Source organism: Mytilus galloprovincialis, chromosome 3 (genome assembly GCF_965363235.1).
Source record: "Mytilus galloprovincialis chromosome 3, xbMytGall1.hap1.1, whole genome shotgun sequence".
NCBI lineage: Eukaryota > Metazoa > Mollusca > Bivalvia > Mytilida > Mytilidae > Mytilus > Mytilus galloprovincialis.
In genome coordinates this window covers 75,803,716-75,822,640 of record NC_134840.1, presented here as the reverse complement: position 1 = coordinate 75,822,640, position 18,925 = coordinate 75,803,716, and the positions used below count along the sequence as shown (strand labels likewise).

General features: G+C 33.9%; 1 protein-coding gene across 1 annotated transcript in view; it reads left to right on the top strand.

Moving 5' to 3' along the window:
* LOC143068956 (DNA polymerase epsilon subunit 2-like) overlaps positions 1–18,925 on the top strand; it is a 32,892-nt gene continuing 13,967 nt past the window's right edge. Inside the window, exons 1-11 of the mRNA XM_076243364.1 lie at positions 1–90; positions 6,675–6,775; positions 7,597–7,669; positions 8,564–8,641; positions 9,241–9,334; positions 9,633–9,707; positions 11,429–11,512; positions 11,933–11,989; positions 17,122–17,243; positions 17,826–17,967; positions 18,626–18,746. Of these exons, the coding sequence (XP_076099479.1) occupies positions 26–90; positions 6,675–6,775; positions 7,597–7,669; positions 8,564–8,641; positions 9,241–9,334; positions 9,633–9,707; positions 11,429–11,512; positions 11,933–11,989; positions 17,122–17,243; positions 17,826–17,967; positions 18,626–18,746 (1,012 nt within the window). The 5' untranslated portion in view covers positions 1–25. The remainder of the gene's footprint in view (positions 91–6,674; positions 6,776–7,596; positions 7,670–8,563; positions 8,642–9,240; positions 9,335–9,632; positions 9,708–11,428; positions 11,513–11,932; positions 11,990–17,121; positions 17,244–17,825; positions 17,968–18,625; positions 18,747–18,925) is intronic.

Below are 18,925 nucleotides of genomic sequence, written 5' to 3'. Positions count from 1 at the left end.
AATAAAGCGGGAAAGACAACAGAAAATGACAACTAAACTGAAACAAAACATAACAGGTGCATTTAAGATGCACGGTTTTACTCTTCGGAGGTGAGTAAGAATGGACATCGACCAATATTTCAGTTATCGATTATTGGAACTGTCACCAGCACAGGAACACCATTTCTTTAATTGATTAAAAAAAAGGGGGGGGATCTATTATCATGTACCAGGTTACTCTGTTTCGGTTCATTAGACATCCTCGCTTAACAGTGGCGGATCCAGAAATGTACAGAATCCGGGTCCATTCGCCCTGATTCACGTTTTCCCTGGTACCTGTTCGCCCATGGTCCATTTGCCCTGATTTTTTTTTTATTATTATTGTCTACTTGCATAATATTTATTATTTATACAGAGCTCAATATTTGTATTACTGCAACCAAATAATCAGTTTCCGTTTTACTTGCATAGTATTAGTCCAAATAATTATGATGTCTTGAAAGGATATTATATTTTTCGTTGAAGTAAGGCGTCAAAGAAAAAAAATATAATAGCCTTTCAAGACGTCATAATTATTTGGACTAAGTATTAGTAGAATACTTGAATACAATGTATTTATCTTTATTGATAAGTGTTATAACTGTTACAGTTTAACCTATATATATTGATATATTTATAACTGCACATTTTATTGTTCGAAATATGCCTATTGATATTCTACATGTATGTAGTATTGTTTAATTGCTGCATCATTACTATTTGTATACTAGTTGTATGGGCAGTTGCCAATTATTGTAATTGAGTTTGTGCTAATAAAATTATTTGTATTTGTATTTGTATTTTGTTTCAATAATTCTATCAAGTCAATTTATGCAGTATAACATCTACATCTACATAATACTTCTTAACTTCAATATGTTGAAGATTACAAGAAGGCACATACTAGGGAAACAAATTAACTAAACATATTTACAATAATTTCAAAAAACATTTTTTTTTTTTATTTTTTTTTTTGTATATAGATAAAAACATGGTTTGGTTTAGCAATGCATATGTGGTTTTGCACCAGACTTAAAAGCTTCTAAGTCTGGGCTACAGGCTACTTGGTATGGTGGGGAATTCCACAACCTTATTGTTCTAGGAAAAAATGAATATAAATGATAGTTTGTGGGAGAGAATGGCTGTATAAATTTATGTTCCTTAGATGGTATTAGGTATGTATTTACTGGGATGGAGACTAATTGGTGTTGGATTTTATATAGCATGGTGACGGATGCAAGATTTCTTCTTTGTTGTAATTGGCCATCTTAGATGTTCAAGCATGGCTGTTACACTGCTTTGATAGCTGTATTGGTTGAGTGTATACCTGGCAGCTCTTCTCTGTACCATTTCAATTTTATGTATTTGTTGTTTCTGCCATGGGTCCCAGACGACACTACAGTATTCTATTTTTGGTCTTGCGTATGTTTTGTAAGCCAGTTCCTTTGTTTTTATGCTTTTTGTTTTTACATTTCTTTTAATAAATCTCAGTGATGCGTTTGCTTTGTTTGTGATGTCATTTATATGAGAGTTCCATGTCAGGTCTTTTGTGATGGAAACGCCAAGATATTTTGCTTTGTTTGTTGATTTTAGAATATGATTATGTAATGTGTATTTATAGATGATTGGTTTATGTTTTCTTGTTATGTGGATGATTTCACATTTGTCTGCATTTGTGGTTTTATTTCAAAATATTTCAAAACTCAATATATAATATGGGGATAAATTACTTGTAAATTCTTTCAAAGTTTTACACTTAGTAAATGACTGTTTTTACTCATTTCAAGCTGACTACTTTATTAAAACAAAACGTTATTTTTATTATTTATCCAGCAAAGACAAGTATTAAACAAGCAGTGAGAATTATTTAGCCATTTTTAGTCATGCATTGTCAGTTTTTTTTTGATTTATGAGTTTGACTGTCCCTCTGGTATCTTTCGTCCCTCTTTTATTATTATATCATTGAACAATTAATGCTCCAAAATAAGCCATCAACTTTTAAATATTTCCATATTTTTACATGCATGTCAAGAATTTATACCATACAAATATCTGAATAAGTTTTATTAAACTTTTATGCCCTTAATTAGTACAATGTAATATTAAATATTTTGAAATAAAAGTATACAGGGCGAACAGACTCTATGGGCGAACAGCCCAATTTAAATAAAAAGATAAAAAGGGTATCAAACTTTGTAATTTAGATAAGAGTTAAGCTTAAGGAACATCTGGTCCTCACCAAAACAGTAAAGTGAATTACAAGTGAAGTATAAAGTTGATAATGAAACCATGTCAATCTACATAGTTAAAATTATAATTCAATCTTGTTAAGCTTCACAACTCAATTATTAAAAAGCCACATTAAACATCATAACATAAAGATGAAATTATTGATTTTCAGTTTAAGAAATGTCAGATATAGTTATTAATATAACTAGAGGTGTAATACCACCATTGATTTTCCCCTATTAGTCTTTGTTAAATTTGCACTTTTCAAAAAACTCTAGAATTTATCTTTGTTTCAAATAAAGAAATACTTGGCATGAGTAAAGGTTTATCCTGTCCAGTACTATAGAAAAAAATTCACATAACATTTCATTGCATTAAGAAAATAACCATCACTGGAAGTTAACCAATCAAAATTTCTCCCCTTATTTTATCTGTGTATAAGGTTTAGTCACCATGTAACCTCAAGATTACAAAATATTCTATAGAAATCCCAAATAAAAAAATAATGGTGCTTTGAAATACCCAAGACATATGTTTATGACACAGAAATCTTTTACTGCAATAAAATGTAGGATTAATTACCTACAACTGTCAAATTCAAGGGAATATTTTTTTTCGACCTATTTTCGTATACAACTGGATGTGATGTACCATGATTTGGTGGTATTACACCTAAAGAAGACTTTATTGTTTAATAAACTGATTGTGACTTTTTTCCTTTGTAATACTGGTTATTTCAAGCATTTCTGTCAAGTTTTGTCATAATCAGTTCAATAGTTTGAGAAAAATCTAGTATAATGAAAGACGACATCTACAGCGATTCGAGCAAAATTTCTTCGACAAATCGAAACCAAGCCGCATCAAGATAGAATATAGTGTGGACCAATAAATGATCAAATATTTATCTTATCTGCCTACAAACAGTTGAATATGATACTCAAGATGAGTTTAGGTAGATAGATACCACTAATGGAACTCTTTGACTTCTTTATAAGGTCTCTTTTGGTCAATTTTAGCTCTCATTTCCTCAAAATTTCAACTTTTCAGGCCAAATAAGTAAAAATATTGGGGTAACTTTCACTAATTTATGACAGAAATGTTATCAGAAATGAGTAATTGAAGTATTTTAGCAGTATGAACAATCCATATACAAGTTTACTGTCTCCAAGGCGGTTTCAATAAGTCCTTACGTCAAAATTAAATTTACGCCGCGTTCCAGAGAGGGATCTAAAAGGCTATACTTTTAGTGAATAATTTGTTGTTACAGCATTAAAAACAATTTCATTAACTTATAAATATATATCTAATTAAGTATTTCCTAGGAAAATGTTCTATCATAGCAGATTATAAGAAATAAGGAGAAAAAGCCACCCCCCCCTCCCCAAAAAACCCACAAAAACTTAATATTCATGGAACAGTCCTATTTCAAGTAAAAACTCTCATAAAATGTGGTTTGGAGACTCAATCCACTCAGAATATCTCATTTTTTTGTAATATTTCACTTAAATAACAAGAAATTTTAAGACATGAGATTACTCTCAAGGTCAAAGGTGAATGTACAGCTTCCCATATTAGGTGTAATACCGCCATTGATTTTCCCTTATTAGTCTTTGTTAAATTTGCACTTTTCAAAAAACTCTGTAGAATTTATCTTTGTTTCAAATAAAGAAATACTTGACATGAGTAAAGGTTTATCCTGTCCAGTACTATAGAAAAATTTCACATCACATTTCATTGCATATAAGAAAATAACCATCACTGGAAGTTAACCAATCAAATTTCTCCCCTTATTTTATCTGTGTACAAGGTTTAGTCACCATGTAACCTCAAGATTACAAAATATTCTATAGAAATCCCAAATAAAAAAAATAATGGTGCTTTGAAATACCCAAGACATATGTTTATGACACAGAAATCTTTTACTGCAATAAAATGTAGGATTTATTACCTACAACTGTCAAATTCAAGGGAATATTTTTTTTCGACCTATTTTCGTATACAACTGGATGTGATGTACCATGATTTGGTGGTATTACACCTAAAACACTGTACAGCTTGTAAACTGTTGTAGGTTGAATATTTGTAAAAGATAATATGTCTGGAGAATTTCATATAAGGTATCAAAAGCCCTCTCCCTTTTTTCGAAAGTCCGTTATTTGTTTCCTTTTTGTTATATTCAATTATTTTCGTGTTTCTGGCCCTATACCACCATTATTCTTCCCCTTTGTAACAATGCATTTTTTGGTAAAAGTCAAATTAAATTAAAAATTAGCACCGCTTCAAACATTGAATAAATGAAACTGCTTATAGACCATTATCATTCTAATAACATATGCTTCTTGGACAATCCATCAGTGCTTTTTCCTTTGAGAGCCCTATAAATATGCAAATGGTAGGATTTGAATCTTGTATAAATGACTGAGGAGTGGTCGGAGGAGCCCTGATGCCGAAATCCTGGGCTTAAAAAAACATGAAATCCCGAGGTGCGTATTTCAAAGAAATTAATATCTCGACATCCCGAAATTTGAAACAATGTTCCCAGATCCCGTAAGTGTCAATCCCGAAATCCCGAGCTTAAAAACACCCTATCCAGACGTCCATAAAAAGTCCTGCCTCCCTCTTCAGGGGTTAAAAAATGTTGTTACAGCTAACTAGCCCAGGACTTTTTGGCAGCAGGATTTTACTAGCCCTGTTCGAAGAACTGCCAGCCCATAAAAACTGACCTGCTTGCCCATCTATGCCTTTCAAATCAGAGTTTGCTGCATAATACAGGGTGGGTGTCATGTTTTGAAGGGGACATTATACACTGCATTAAACTAGTTCATTTTTATCCGTTGTAGTACTATGGGTCATCAGGCAGAGAAAAAACATGTTCATTGGTTTTATCGTGTGAAACAAGTGGTTTAATTATTATATTTGTTGTCCACACATACAAGGGAGACCTTTTATTGGCATGCTCCGGAAAACACTGGCAATATTCGCAGAACATGGTCTAGGATTTTTCATCCTGGTGCCACAGCCGACCTTGTCCAGAGGAATATTTCTGTCCATGTCACTAGATATGCTCTTTTCTGCTTTTCCCGATCGTATTTTACTTTTTTTTTCTGTATGAATTTTCAGCCTCATTAGTACCCCCTTCATCTACCGATTTTTGCTTTGAAACTATCGAAGTTCATGGGATGCCCGTTCTCAAATATTTTGAAATATTTTGTTGTATTGTTTCGTGTTCAACAGTTGTCCGACAAAACCAATACATAATGACCGGTACCGTTAATTGAAAATCTCGACAGAAGCAATGTACAATACCCCCTGTTCTGAGAAATCGATATTGAAAGTGTAAAATATTGCGATCAATAGATGATACCTGGCCACCCTGAGTTATTTGTTCTATTTTTAAAACATGTAACTGTAGAACAGGGTTGTGTTCAATATCGTAGAGGCTACGTAGTGCTACATAGATTTTTGTCTACTGAACGAGTAGCTAGCCTAGCTGCTATCAATATATATGTAGCAGCTAGGCTAGCTACACGTTCAATAGCCATAAATCTGCGTAGCCCTAGGTAGCGGCTACGATATTGAACGCAACCCTAAACCTGTACGAACCAGTTCAAATGCTTTGAATCTCGGATGACGTAATTGAATCTGATTGGCTAAGATAGAATAGGGATGAAGGGGTTTTCTACTATCTATTTTGGAAACGCCAAGAATTTTTTGTCACTAGTCCGTCGGGCATATTGGGTTAAAAGTTTTGATTGCCCGAGGCGTAAATGCTCTAGTCCCGGGCGTCGGGCTAGTGGATTTTTTAACCCCTGCTCTTATCTCTACCCTACTTTCATTTTGGCCAAATCATTACTTTCACTTTCAGCAATAGATTTAAATGCAACTGGTATGACCCCTTAGATAGTAATTTTTCAATGAAAACAGTAGACAAAATACAGAGAGTCTTTACATATTATAGTAGTATAATCGTAGTTTACAAATGGATAAACGCGAAAAATAATTGTCTCTAAGGAGGTATAATAGTTGTGGTTCTTGCGATCTAAAAACCATGATATGGAGAACACTCTGAATGACTTATTTATTTTTCATTTTTGTAATCTATCATACGATTGGTTGTTCTTGTGCATGTTTAAAACCGGAAGTATTATCTATTACTAAAAGTCAGTCTGATGTCGGAAACAATATCCGGACACCTATTTTGTCGTTTTTCTCCCAAAATAACTCAATCTGAATAATCATAAGAATGGATGACAAATGCGACTATGCATGTTACCTATAGAACACAAAGGCATGATAATTAATTTATTGTGGAAGGAAGAGAAGCGACACACAAAATGAGGTCTTCTCGTTTTATAGTATAGATACTGAAACCAGACTTTGCTATTATAGTAGATTTTAATATACAAGTGAATATATTTACATTTCAGTGAAGCCAGTAAATATCTAGTAGATGTTTTAAACCTAATCAATGAAGTACAAAGAGAAGATTGTTTAGATAAGATAATAGAATCTGTCCAGAAGCAACAATGTAAGTGTATATTCTCTATCCCTTGTGGACTGTTATCTGTTTCCTGCACCAAGAGATGTGTCAGATGTCGGATGCACTCTTAACACAGTTTGATATAAATAAAAAGTTGAAATAAAATGTTTAAATTTGATTGATCCATCCTGCAATGTGATACATAATCATGATAATTGCAACATTTCCACACTGACATATGACACTCACATTAAAATTTAACCAATCGGAAGAATCTCTGTTTTTTCACTGTTAAATATCTTATCTAAACATGCTAAATGACTTTTAACTCATTTTAATTGTGAATAATGTAGTAATGTTATAAGATATATATACACTATGTATAAATTGTATCTATTTTTGTTTTTTTATGGTATATTATTGTATTTTATTAATTGATATTGTATGGTTCTCTTTAAAACTTGTACATAGTTTTTAAAGAAAATATAAATCTTAAAAAAACTACTGTGGATTCCTTATTATTCGTTGGATATCAATTTTCGTGGGTTTCTTGGGAACAGGTTAATCACAAATTCAAATGTTCAGATGTGTCAAAACCACGAAATCAAGTACCCTCCAAAATGCATGTTTTTAACAATCCACGAAAATTGGTACCCATGAAAATAAATGAATCCACAATATCTAAAAGATCTAAAGTTGAATAAGAATAAAAATAAGAACATTTTATTTCCAATTAAAGGGCCCTATAAAGAGCTTTCATCACATTACATACAAGTACATAAGATTGACATAAAAATTTAGAGATATTTCTAAGAAAACATCGTTTAAAACTGTTAAAAATGAATATAAAGCATTCAATTTAATTTCAGTATCATCAACATTGATAGACAGATCTGTTTGTGAACAAGCTGTACAGGAATGTAATACAGATCAAGATGAAAGGTTTGTTTTTGAAAAATTGTGACCTTTATATAAAAGCCAAGTTTTATGAAATCAAAAACAAAATAACTTGGTCATATTGATCCTTAATTTACCACAGAGAATACATGCACTGCATTCTTCTTGTTTATCTGTCTGGAATTGTACTTAACCTGAATTATACTCTACATGAATTGTACTTGAATTGTGCTTCACTTGAAGTGTACTTCATAGCATTTGACAGCTCACAAAATCTGAAATGAAAATCGCTTTACAATCACTCTTATCAACAATCCAGGTTCAATACACTGTTCAGGCTCAAAATTAACAGTTAATAATAGTTTTTATTCACAGTTAATCTTAGCATTTACATTCATAGAGGTTTTATAAAATTCAGTTATTTCGGGTTGCTTGGGCATTCTAAAAGTTTTAGTTTCCCAATAACATGAGTAAAATGTAAAATGTATGACTGTACATACTCTTTGGGACAACATAAAACATAAAAATAATGCATAGAAAAACAAATGAAAGTCTTGAAATAACTCATGTTTCATTCATTATACAAAATGTGTTTTTGTCCTCATTAAAATTACAAAAATAAGCATTTGAAGTTCTCCAGCAATAAATAACAGATCTACTTGTTGGATGTCCCCCCCCCCCCCCCCCCCCCTTTCAATTAATTCTTGAAAAGCCCTTACAGAATACATATCTGTATATGGGATATTAATAGTTTTTTACGGTTAAGTAAGCAATGTCTACTTACCATTTTACCATTAATATAGAACAAGGAGAACAAGATAACTAACTTCTAAGAGACCAAATTATTACCTTGATGTTAGCGTCTATAGGTCACCATAGTTTAACCTTTTACTTAATATTTATCCAAATGTATTGATGTTACCATAAATTATTTTATAGTGATGATGTATTTGGAGTCATTGATGCCTTCGCTGTTCCTAGATTTACATATGTAACAGACAGGAAGAAATTTATCGAGTGAGTAAAATTAATTGAGCAGATACATCTCATAGCTTATTTTTTTTGTACAGGTTTTTGATATCTATATAACTTCAAAGACAATACGTATTTTTGATTTTTTATCATATTAAAATTAATACAAGAGCTTTGCTTACAGTGCCTCTTGTTTTCAATGTCAAAGGTTAAAGGTTGATCAGAAATTAATGTCCTCTATGTCAAAACTATGTCAACAGAAAACACTGCAAATTTCTTATTTGTTAATTTTGTATTCCCATTTTGACTCAATTGAATTAAAAGTCAGAACATCATACGTGCTATTACTAAATAGATTCACAAATCATGTATTTAAAAGTCACACACATAAATGTGAAAAATACAGATAATTTTTAAACATGTGGGACGCAAAGACATGCTCTGGTTTGTAAAACCCTTGTTCATATTTTCAGTGGTAAAAATATTTTCTCATGTTTTTATGCTTTAAAAAGCTTGCTTTTATTCAATACATATTTGTATCTTTTAAAATTAGATATAGTGTCTTAAATAGTGTCAGATATAGTGTCTTAAATCTATTTCATAAATTCATTTCATTTGAATGGATTTCATTATTCATATTTTAGAAGTGATACTGTAGGTATCCCACCTCCCTGTCTTCATGGAACAGCTGCAGATAAAAATAGATTATTTACAAATAAATACACCATGTTATTACAGGTAAATATGAATAATTACAAAATGAATTCTTGGGCACACACGATATAGTCTTCATCCCTGCTTTCTTATCTTCCCATACACAATTTATGGACATTTATGGTTAAGTGTAAATGATGGGGTATCATAAGTAAGCATTAGCTCACAGTTCAAATTTTGATTATTGCCATAAATACTGTCCTTTTGGATTCATAAATCACTTCTTGTTATTATAGGATATTTCCAGAAGTTTTTGCATGAGAATATTAGTAACCACTTCAATGGGAATTTAAACACTTTATTCTTACTTTCACTGTTTTAGAGAACACAGAGACATGATTTGTTTACACCACCAGTTATTGGAGCTCAAATGGACGAAAGTTCTAAAAAGTTTCAGGTATTGTAAAAATTTACGTAACCCATATGAACAAAAGGAGATACAATTTGATAACATGACACTACCAAAAACATCTAGAGGTCAATATACCGTCTTCATCAAAAGATGTGTGCCTATACAATATTTCAAGCTTTAAATTGCCTAGAGCCTAAAGAAACATTCTAATGCAATAAGTTTGTAACGGTAATTTTCATTGGACGTTGACAAATATTTTGAGGGGTAAAATTCCACGTTCTACCAGTCCGTAACTAAGAAAGCCACCATTTTGAATTCCATTTTTTTTGGGGTATGTAATTTCTCAAAAAATAAACAAGATAGTCATATTTTGAGCCTCAAAATCTTCTTTTTACCTATATAGATGTATTTACACTTGTATGCAAATTAGTCCGCCATTACGTAAAATCACACAGGTTCCCGTAAACTTTGATATCATAATTTAAAATATTTGACGTAACAATTTAAAAGTGATTGTTGCTTGACGTCAAAAGTTGATTCGGAGTAGATCTGAGTTCATTCGGAGGCAAGATTCATCTAAATACCAAAAGTGTAAATACTTTTATTGAAACCATTCTGAAACGTACGAAAAGTAAAAATAGGTTTAGTATACATGTTTGACATCCAGAGTATACATATGCCGTCACATTGTTTAAATGCTAAAGACGATGCTACAGTTTCGCTGACTTTTTCATTTATGCTATTTTTAAGCCAAAATATTTATAAAATGACATTTATTTTAATATGTGGCATTATAATGGAGATAACTGTATTGTATTTTAAGCTTGGCTTTCTTAAAACTTGATTTTACTGTTGCAAATATCTGTTTACCAATCTCCACTCCTCATCGCTAGGTAAACTCAATTTGCGACAGTAAAATCTATGCTTTACGAAGGCCAAGCTCAAAATACAATACAGTTATCTCCTAATTTAGACCAAAACTGTTGAAGAAATGCCATCAACAACTGATTCTTCTGAAAACAAAATAAAACTATGAAGATAAAACAATTTGATAAAAGGAATGGGTGAAAGTAAAGGAGGAACAGCAACCTTATAAATTATCTACCAGTAGGAAATTAAGAGGGCAACATACACTCAACAAGAATAGACCAGATTCTATACAACATGTCAATTTAAAAATAAGGAGATGATGTATTATTGCCAATGAGACAACTATCCAACAAAGTTGAAATAATGTGGATGTAAGCAATTATAGGCAGCTGTACAGCCTTCAACAATGAGAAAAACCTATACTGTATAGTAACACAACTGCTGACAAGTTCCCTAATTGTAACAAGCACTTAAACATGGTGGTGATCAGGTAGTTTTTCAATGGTTTCTTAACTCTTTTCATCAAAATCCTTGTTAAAAAACCCATGACATGACATTAAAAATATTATTTGAGCAAATTCTTTATGCACAAACTGATTGCATGCCAAATTCTACTAGAAAAATAAGTTGTTAGAAAATGATATTTAATCAAACATTGATATTTCAAATCATGTTTGAATAATAATTGAATACAATTGTATGAAAGACAGAAATAATTTAAAGCTCTAAAAGAAACATGAACTGTTATGTTTGAAGAAATTTGTGGTATCCATTTAATCCATGCATATTAAAAAAAATTTAAGTAGGTTTTATTGTCTGGAGATATTGAAAATCTTTGTAGAACTTGCATTTGAATATTTATTGAAATTTTCAATCTATTGTTATTATTTTTTTAGCTCAAACCCATAGAATATCTTCTTGGAAGTACAGCCAAACTTGGAGAAATTATTGTACTGGGAATGCTCACACAACTCAAAGAGGTAAAATGATTTGTTCATGGTCAAAGAATATTTGTCAGTCAGCTTTGATGCCTGGGAAGTAATATCTTACTTTAAATTTAGATTCTACCACAATACGCTGTTGGTTATAATTTATCATGTTTATATTAAATCATGACTTAAAATTTTCAAAGATGAAAAGCATGGTTTAAAAAAAAAAAATTTTAAATTTAGAAAATTTAAAATCAACGGATAATATCGTTATTAATATAATGAAGTGGTAGAATTATTCACTAAAGATTTGAAATTAAAGCATAACACTTGCATAATGTATGGAATAACTTTGGTGATGAATCACGTTTAAAGATCAAATCAGTATTGTATCAAAATATTCCATGTGATCAGAACTACTTTAAATATATAAATAATTATGGAATTGTTTTGTTTTTTTTTAATTTCTAGGGTAAATGGTATTTAGAAGATCCTACAGGAGTTGTACAGATAGACCTGTCAGAAGCTGTATCCTTCATTAGTTTTATAACTTACTTTTGAAAACTAGATAGTAATACAAAGGACTTAAATCAAATTACAATCGCCTGGTCTGTCTGTCTGTCTGTCTGTCCAACAAATATTTCTTTCATTTTTAGCTCACCTGGCCCGAAGGGCCAAGTGAGCTTTTCTCACCACTTGGCGTCCGTCGTCCGTCGTCGTCGTCCGTCGTCGTCGTCGTCGTTAACAATTTACATTTTGAACTTCTTCTAGAGAACCACTGAATGGAATGGAACCAAACATGGCATGAATGTTCCTTATGAGGTGCTGACCAAGTGTTGTTACTTTGTAGCCGATCCATCATCCAAGATGGCCGCCAGCGGGGGACTTAGTTTAACATAGGACCCTATGGGAAATGCATACAAATGACTTCTTTTAGAGAACCACTGAATGGAATGAAACCAAACATGGCATGAATGTTCCTTATGAGGTACTGACCAAGTGTTGTTACTTTGTTGCCGATCCATCATCCAAGATGGCTGCTAGCCGGGGACTTAGTTTAACATAGGACCCTATGGGAAATGCATACAAATGACTTCTTTTAGAGAACCACTGAATTGAATGAAACCAAACATGGCATGAATGTTCCTTATAAGGTGCTGACCAAGTGTTGTTACTTTGTTGCCGATCCATCATCCAAGATGGCCGCCAGCGGGGGACTTAGTTTAACATAGGACCCTATGGGAAATGCATACAAATGACTTCCTCTAGAGAACAACTGAATGGAATGAAACCAAACATGGCATGAATGTTCCTTATGAGGTGCTGACCAAGTGTTGTTACTTTGTTGCCGATCCATCATCCAAGATGGCCGCCAGCCGGGAACTTAGTTTAACATAGGACCCTATGGGAAATGCATACAAATGACTTCTTCTAGAGAACCACTAAATGGAATGAAACCAAACATAGCATGAGTGTTCCTTATGGAGTGCTGACCAAGTGTTGTTACTTTGTAGCTGATCCATCATCCAAGATGGCCGCCAGCGGGGGACTTAGTTTAACATAGGACCCTATGGGAAATGCATACAAATGACTTCTTCTAGAGAACCACTAAATGGAATGAAACCAAACATAGCATGAATGTTCCTTATGGAGTGCTGACCAAGTGTTGTTACTTTGTAGCCAATCCATCATCCAAGATGGCCGCCATCGGGGGACTTAGTTTAACATAGGACCCTATGGGAAATGCATACAAATGACTTCTTTTAGAGAACCACTGAATGGAATGAAATCAAACATGGCATGAATGTTCCTTATGTGGTGCTGACCAAGTGTTGTTACTTTGTAGCCGATCCATTATCCAAGATGGACGCCAGCGGGGGACTTAGTTTAACATAGGACCCTATGGGAAATGCATACAAATGACTTCTTTTAGAGAACAACTGAATGGAATGAAACCAAACATTGCATGAATGTTCCTTATGCCGTGCTGACCATGTGTTGTTACTTTGTAGCCCATCTATCATCCAAGATGGCCGCCAGCATGGGACTTAGTTTAACATAGGACCCTATGGGAAATGCATACAAATGACTTCTTTTAGAGAACCACTGAATGGAATGAAATCAAACATGGCATGAATGTTCCTAATGTGGTGCTGACCAAGTGTTGTTACTTTGTAGCCGATCCATTATCCAAGATGGCCGCCAGCAGGGACTTAATTTAACATAGGACCCTATGGGAAATGCATACAAATGACTTCTTTTAGAGAACCACTGAATGGAATAAAACTAAACATTGCATGAATGTTCCTTATGAGGTGCTGACCAAGTGTTGTTACTTTGTAGCCGATCCATCATCCAAGATGGCCGCCAGCGGGGGACTTAGTTTAACATAGGACCCTATGGGAAATGCATACAAATGACTTCTTTTAGAGAACCACTGAATGGAATGAAACCAAACATGGCATGAATGTTCCTTATGAGGTACTGACCAAGTGTTGTTACTTTGTTGCCGATCCATCATCCAAGATGGCTGCTAGCCGGGGACTTAGTTTAACATAGGACCCTATGGGAAATGCATACAAATGACTTCTTTTAGAGAACCACTGAATTGAATGAAACCAAACATGGCATGAATGTTCCTTATAAGGTGCTGACCAAGTGTTGTTACTTTGTTGCCGATCCATCATCCAAGATGGCCGCCAGCGGGGGACTTAGTTTAACATAGGACCCTATGGGAAATGCATACAAATGACTTCCTCTAGAGAACAACTGAATGGAATGAAACCAAACATGGCATGAATGTTCCTTATGAGGTGCTGACCAAGTGTTGTTACTTTGTTGCCGATCCATCATCCAAGATGGCCGCCAGCCGGGAACTTAGTTTAACATAGGACCCTATGGGAAATGCATACAAATGACTTCTTCTAGAGAACCACTAAATGGAATGAAACCAAACATAGCATGAATGTTCCTTATGGAGTGCTGACCAAGTGTTGTTACTTTGTAGCTGATCCATCATCCAAGATGGCCGCCAGCGGGGGACTTAGTTTAACATAGGACCCTATGGGAAATGCATACAAATGACTTCTTCTAGAGAACCACTAAATGGAATGAAACCAAACATAGCATGAATGTTCCTTATGGAGTGCTGACCAAGTGTTGTTACTTTGTAGCCAATCCATCATCCAAGATGGCCGCCATCGGGGGACTTAGTTTAACATAGGACCCTATGGGAAATGCATACAAATGACTTCTTTTAGAGAACCACTGAATGGAATGAAATCAAACATGGCATTAATGTTCCTTATGTGGTGCTGACCAAGTGTTGTTACTTTGTAGCCGATCCATTATCCAAGATGGACGCCAGCGGGGGACTTAGTTTAACATAGGACCCTATGGGAAATGCATACAAATGACTTCTTTTAGAGAACAACTGAATGGAATGAAACCAAACATTGCATGAATGTTCCTTATGCCGTGCTGACCATGTGTTGTTACTTTGTAGCCCATCTATCATCCAAGATGGCCGCCAGCATGGGACTTAGTTTAACATAGGACCCTATGGGAAATGCATACAAATGACTTCTTTTAGAGAACCACTGAATGGAATGAAATCAAACATGGCATGAATGTTCCTAATGTGGTGCTGACCAAGTGTTGTTACTTTGTAGCCGATCCATTATCCAAGATGGCCGCCAGCAGGGACTTAATTTAACATAGGACCCTATGGGAAATGCATACAAATGACTTCTTTTAGAGAACCACTGAATGGAATAAAACTAAACATTGCATGAATGTTCCTTATAAGGTGCTGACCAAGTGTTGTTACTTTGTTGCCGATCCATCATCCAAGATGGCCGCCAGCGGGGGACTTAGTTTAACATAGGACCCTATGGGAAATGCATACAAATGACTTCCTCTAGAGAACAACTGAATGGAATGAAACCAAACATGGCATGAATGTTCCTTATGAGGTGCTGACCAAGTGTTGTTACTTTGTTGCCGATCCATCATCCAAGATGGCCGCCAGCCGGGAACTTAGTTTAACATAGGACCCTATGGGAAATGCATACAAATGACTTCTTCTAGAGAACCACTAAATGGAATGAAACCAAACATAGCATGAATGTTCCTTATGGAGTGCTGACCAAGTGTTGTTACTTTGTAGCTGATCCATCATCCAAGATGGCCGCCAGCGGGGGACTTAGTTTAACATAGGACCCTATGGGAAATGCATACAAATGACTTCTTCTAGAGAACCACTAAATGGAATGAAACCAAACATAGCATGAATGTTCCTTATGGAGTGCTGACCAAGTGTTGTTACTTTGTAGCCAATCCATCATCCAAGATGGCCGCCATCGGGGGACTTAGTTTAACATAGGACCCTATGGGAAATGCATACAAATGACTTCTTTTAGAGAACCACTGAATGGAATGAAATCAAACATGGCATGAATGTTCCTTATGTGGTGCTGACCAAGTGTTGTTACTTTGTAGCCGATCCATTATCCAAGATGGACGCCAGCGGGGGACTTAGTTTAACATAGGACCCTATGGGAAATGCATACAAATGACTTCTTTTAGAGAACAACTGAATGGAATGAAACCAAACATTGCATGAATGTTCCTTATGCCGTGCTGACCATGTGTTGTTACTTTGTAGCCCATCTATCATCCAAGATGGCCGCCAGCATGGGACTTAGTTTAACATAGGACCCTATGGGAAATGCATACAAATGACTTCTTTTAGAGAACCACTGAATGGAATGAAATCAAACATGGCATGAATGTTCCTAATGTGGTGCTGACCAAGTGTTGTTACTTTGTAGCCGATCCATTATCCAAGATGGCCGCCAGCAGGGACTTAATTTAACATAGGACCCTATGGGAAATGCATACAAATGACTTCTTTTAGAGAACCACTGAATGGAATAAAACTAAACATTGCATGAATGTTCCTTATGAGGTGCTGACCAAGTGTTGTTACTTTGTAGCCGATCCGCCATCCAAGATGGCCGCCAGTGGGGGACTTTTGAATGAAATTAAACATGTTCCTTTCCTTATCAATGAGGTTGTGTTGTCACTTTTAGCCAAATTTTATATTTTTTCATATGATTTCAAAAACCCAAGTAGAATCAGGTGAGCGATACAGGCTCTTGAGAGCCTCTAGTTTGGGGAAATACATAACAAATTAACTTCATATTTGGTCAGCAGTTTGACATTGATGTGATCAACATTGTCAGACACCTTATTTGTGTTTGAATGAACTAAATTTTGACACACAGTAGATATTGAAAAGAATTAACTCCTATTTATTCATCAGCTGTACTTTCTGTTTTCCAATATTTTGAATTTCATATGTTGTTCAATAAAAGATACATGGAACAGGGGAAGGCATTTGTAAATCTAGACTATCGGTGGATGTCATCTATGTCTTTGCATAATTAATATGTAAGTGAAATTTTAATGGTTACCCCATTTTTAATGTGTCTTCATTTTTAATTTTTCTCTGTTTTAATGGAACAGCCCTTAACTGTAAAATCTCTATGTTGTTTTATCAGGCTGACCCGTATTCTGGCTCATGCATTACGTAAAACATTTAAATTTTTCAGTGTTAAAGCATTCTAAATGAATATTTACTTAACATATTTGTCCAGAATTTTCAAAATGGTTTGTTTACAGAAAATTGTTTTGTGTTGGCTGAGGGATGGTATGAAGATAAAATATTCCACATTAATGCATTTGGTTTTCCACCACCAGAACCAGCTAAAACTACTAGGTAAGGTTATCAACATTCAAAACTATGATGAACCCTAGTTGCCTTAATTTGCAATCTTATGTGTTTTCGATTGATGTATGCCTCACATGTCTGTATATATTTAGAACACTATTAACTAGCCTTGTGACATTGTTTGAACAATTTTGCTGTGGCAGATTTAGAAGTAAACAATTATTATAAGACTGTTAGACATCTTAGATTTCAATGCAAGTTTTCAGTTATACTGGTAATCAGTTTACTCTAGATGCATATTGTTGATTAAAAGCTTAATGGAGCATATTGTATTTCCCTGTTTTGTGAACCATGCCTGCTTTGATAAACTCTTGTCTATTATTTTTTCTATTTTATAGCTCATATCTAATCAGTTCTATTTATACTCTGACTTATGGAAGAGGAGTGTATAGTGATGGTTGAATCAACTTTTGAGTTCTTTGTTCTTTTTATTTGACCGTATTTGTCTGAACAAACTTTGTTCTTTCACTCCTTTGGGTTTGTCCTATAGCAAAACACAGTTTCGTAGGAGGGAAAATATTGAGTTTATTGCAACCCATGTGACAATTTATGATACAAAATCTATTTCAGATCTTACTTTGGAAATATTAACTTTTTTGGTGGCTTTGGAAATCAATGTGCAAAAGCATCATCAAAACTTCGACAAATAGAACAAGACAATGAAGATGCCATGTTTGTTTTCCTATCTGATGTTTGGTTGGATCAGGTTAAGGTAGGTTTATTATCATTGTGGCACTTATTTGAACCTAATTCTAATACTTATTTATGAAAAGAAAATTGAAAATAATGTATATAGTGATATTTTGGAGTTTATTGGTTTTTTTTTCAGTTCAGAAAAAAACCACCTGATATGTCATATGTTTTTGTTTAGTGATAGTAAAGCTTCTTTGTTATACCCAAACTACAAAGGAGAGAGTATACTGTTTCAGTTTGCTCATCCTTTTGTCCATGTATCCTAAAAAGTGATCATCTGTCCCATGAAATTTTTGTCTGTAAATACAAATCAAAACTTGAAATGGTTTGCACTGTGTCAGGCATTTCAGATAAATGAACAACTCAGTATTTACCAAATACTAATGTTGAGAAGACCTTTGAGAGGCAACATCTCAAATTACCTTTGTATCCAGGGTCAACATCACATCACTATGTCTCCTTAGCTTTAGTAAGTGACATGTAAAACTTCAAACTGATTAGCTGTTGTTTGTTATATTAGAGTTAAATAGCAAGAAAAATAGTCTCCACAACTAATATCAGGGTTTAATTAGCGATGAGTGCTCACAGATTGTCTTGTTTCATTTTTATCTTATGAGCAACAAGTTGAATAAGATATTGCATGCACACACTCATATTAACCATGTTCTGTTTTACAGGTTATGGAGAAATTAAGAATATTATTTGCAGGATATGCAGATTTTCCTCCAACTTGTTTTATATTATGTGGAAATTTTCTATCATCACATCAGGGTAGTCAACATGTTAAAATTATGAAAGGTAATTAAACTAGTAAACACATTTCAGTCTAAAAGTCAAAATTTTGATCTAAATATCATCTGAAAAGTCATAACAGATAATTATTTAAGAATTGAATGCATCATTTTGTTAATTTATTAGGGTGTGAACATGAGGACCAAAGTACATTTTGTATGAATGTGGGCATGGTAAACACTTTT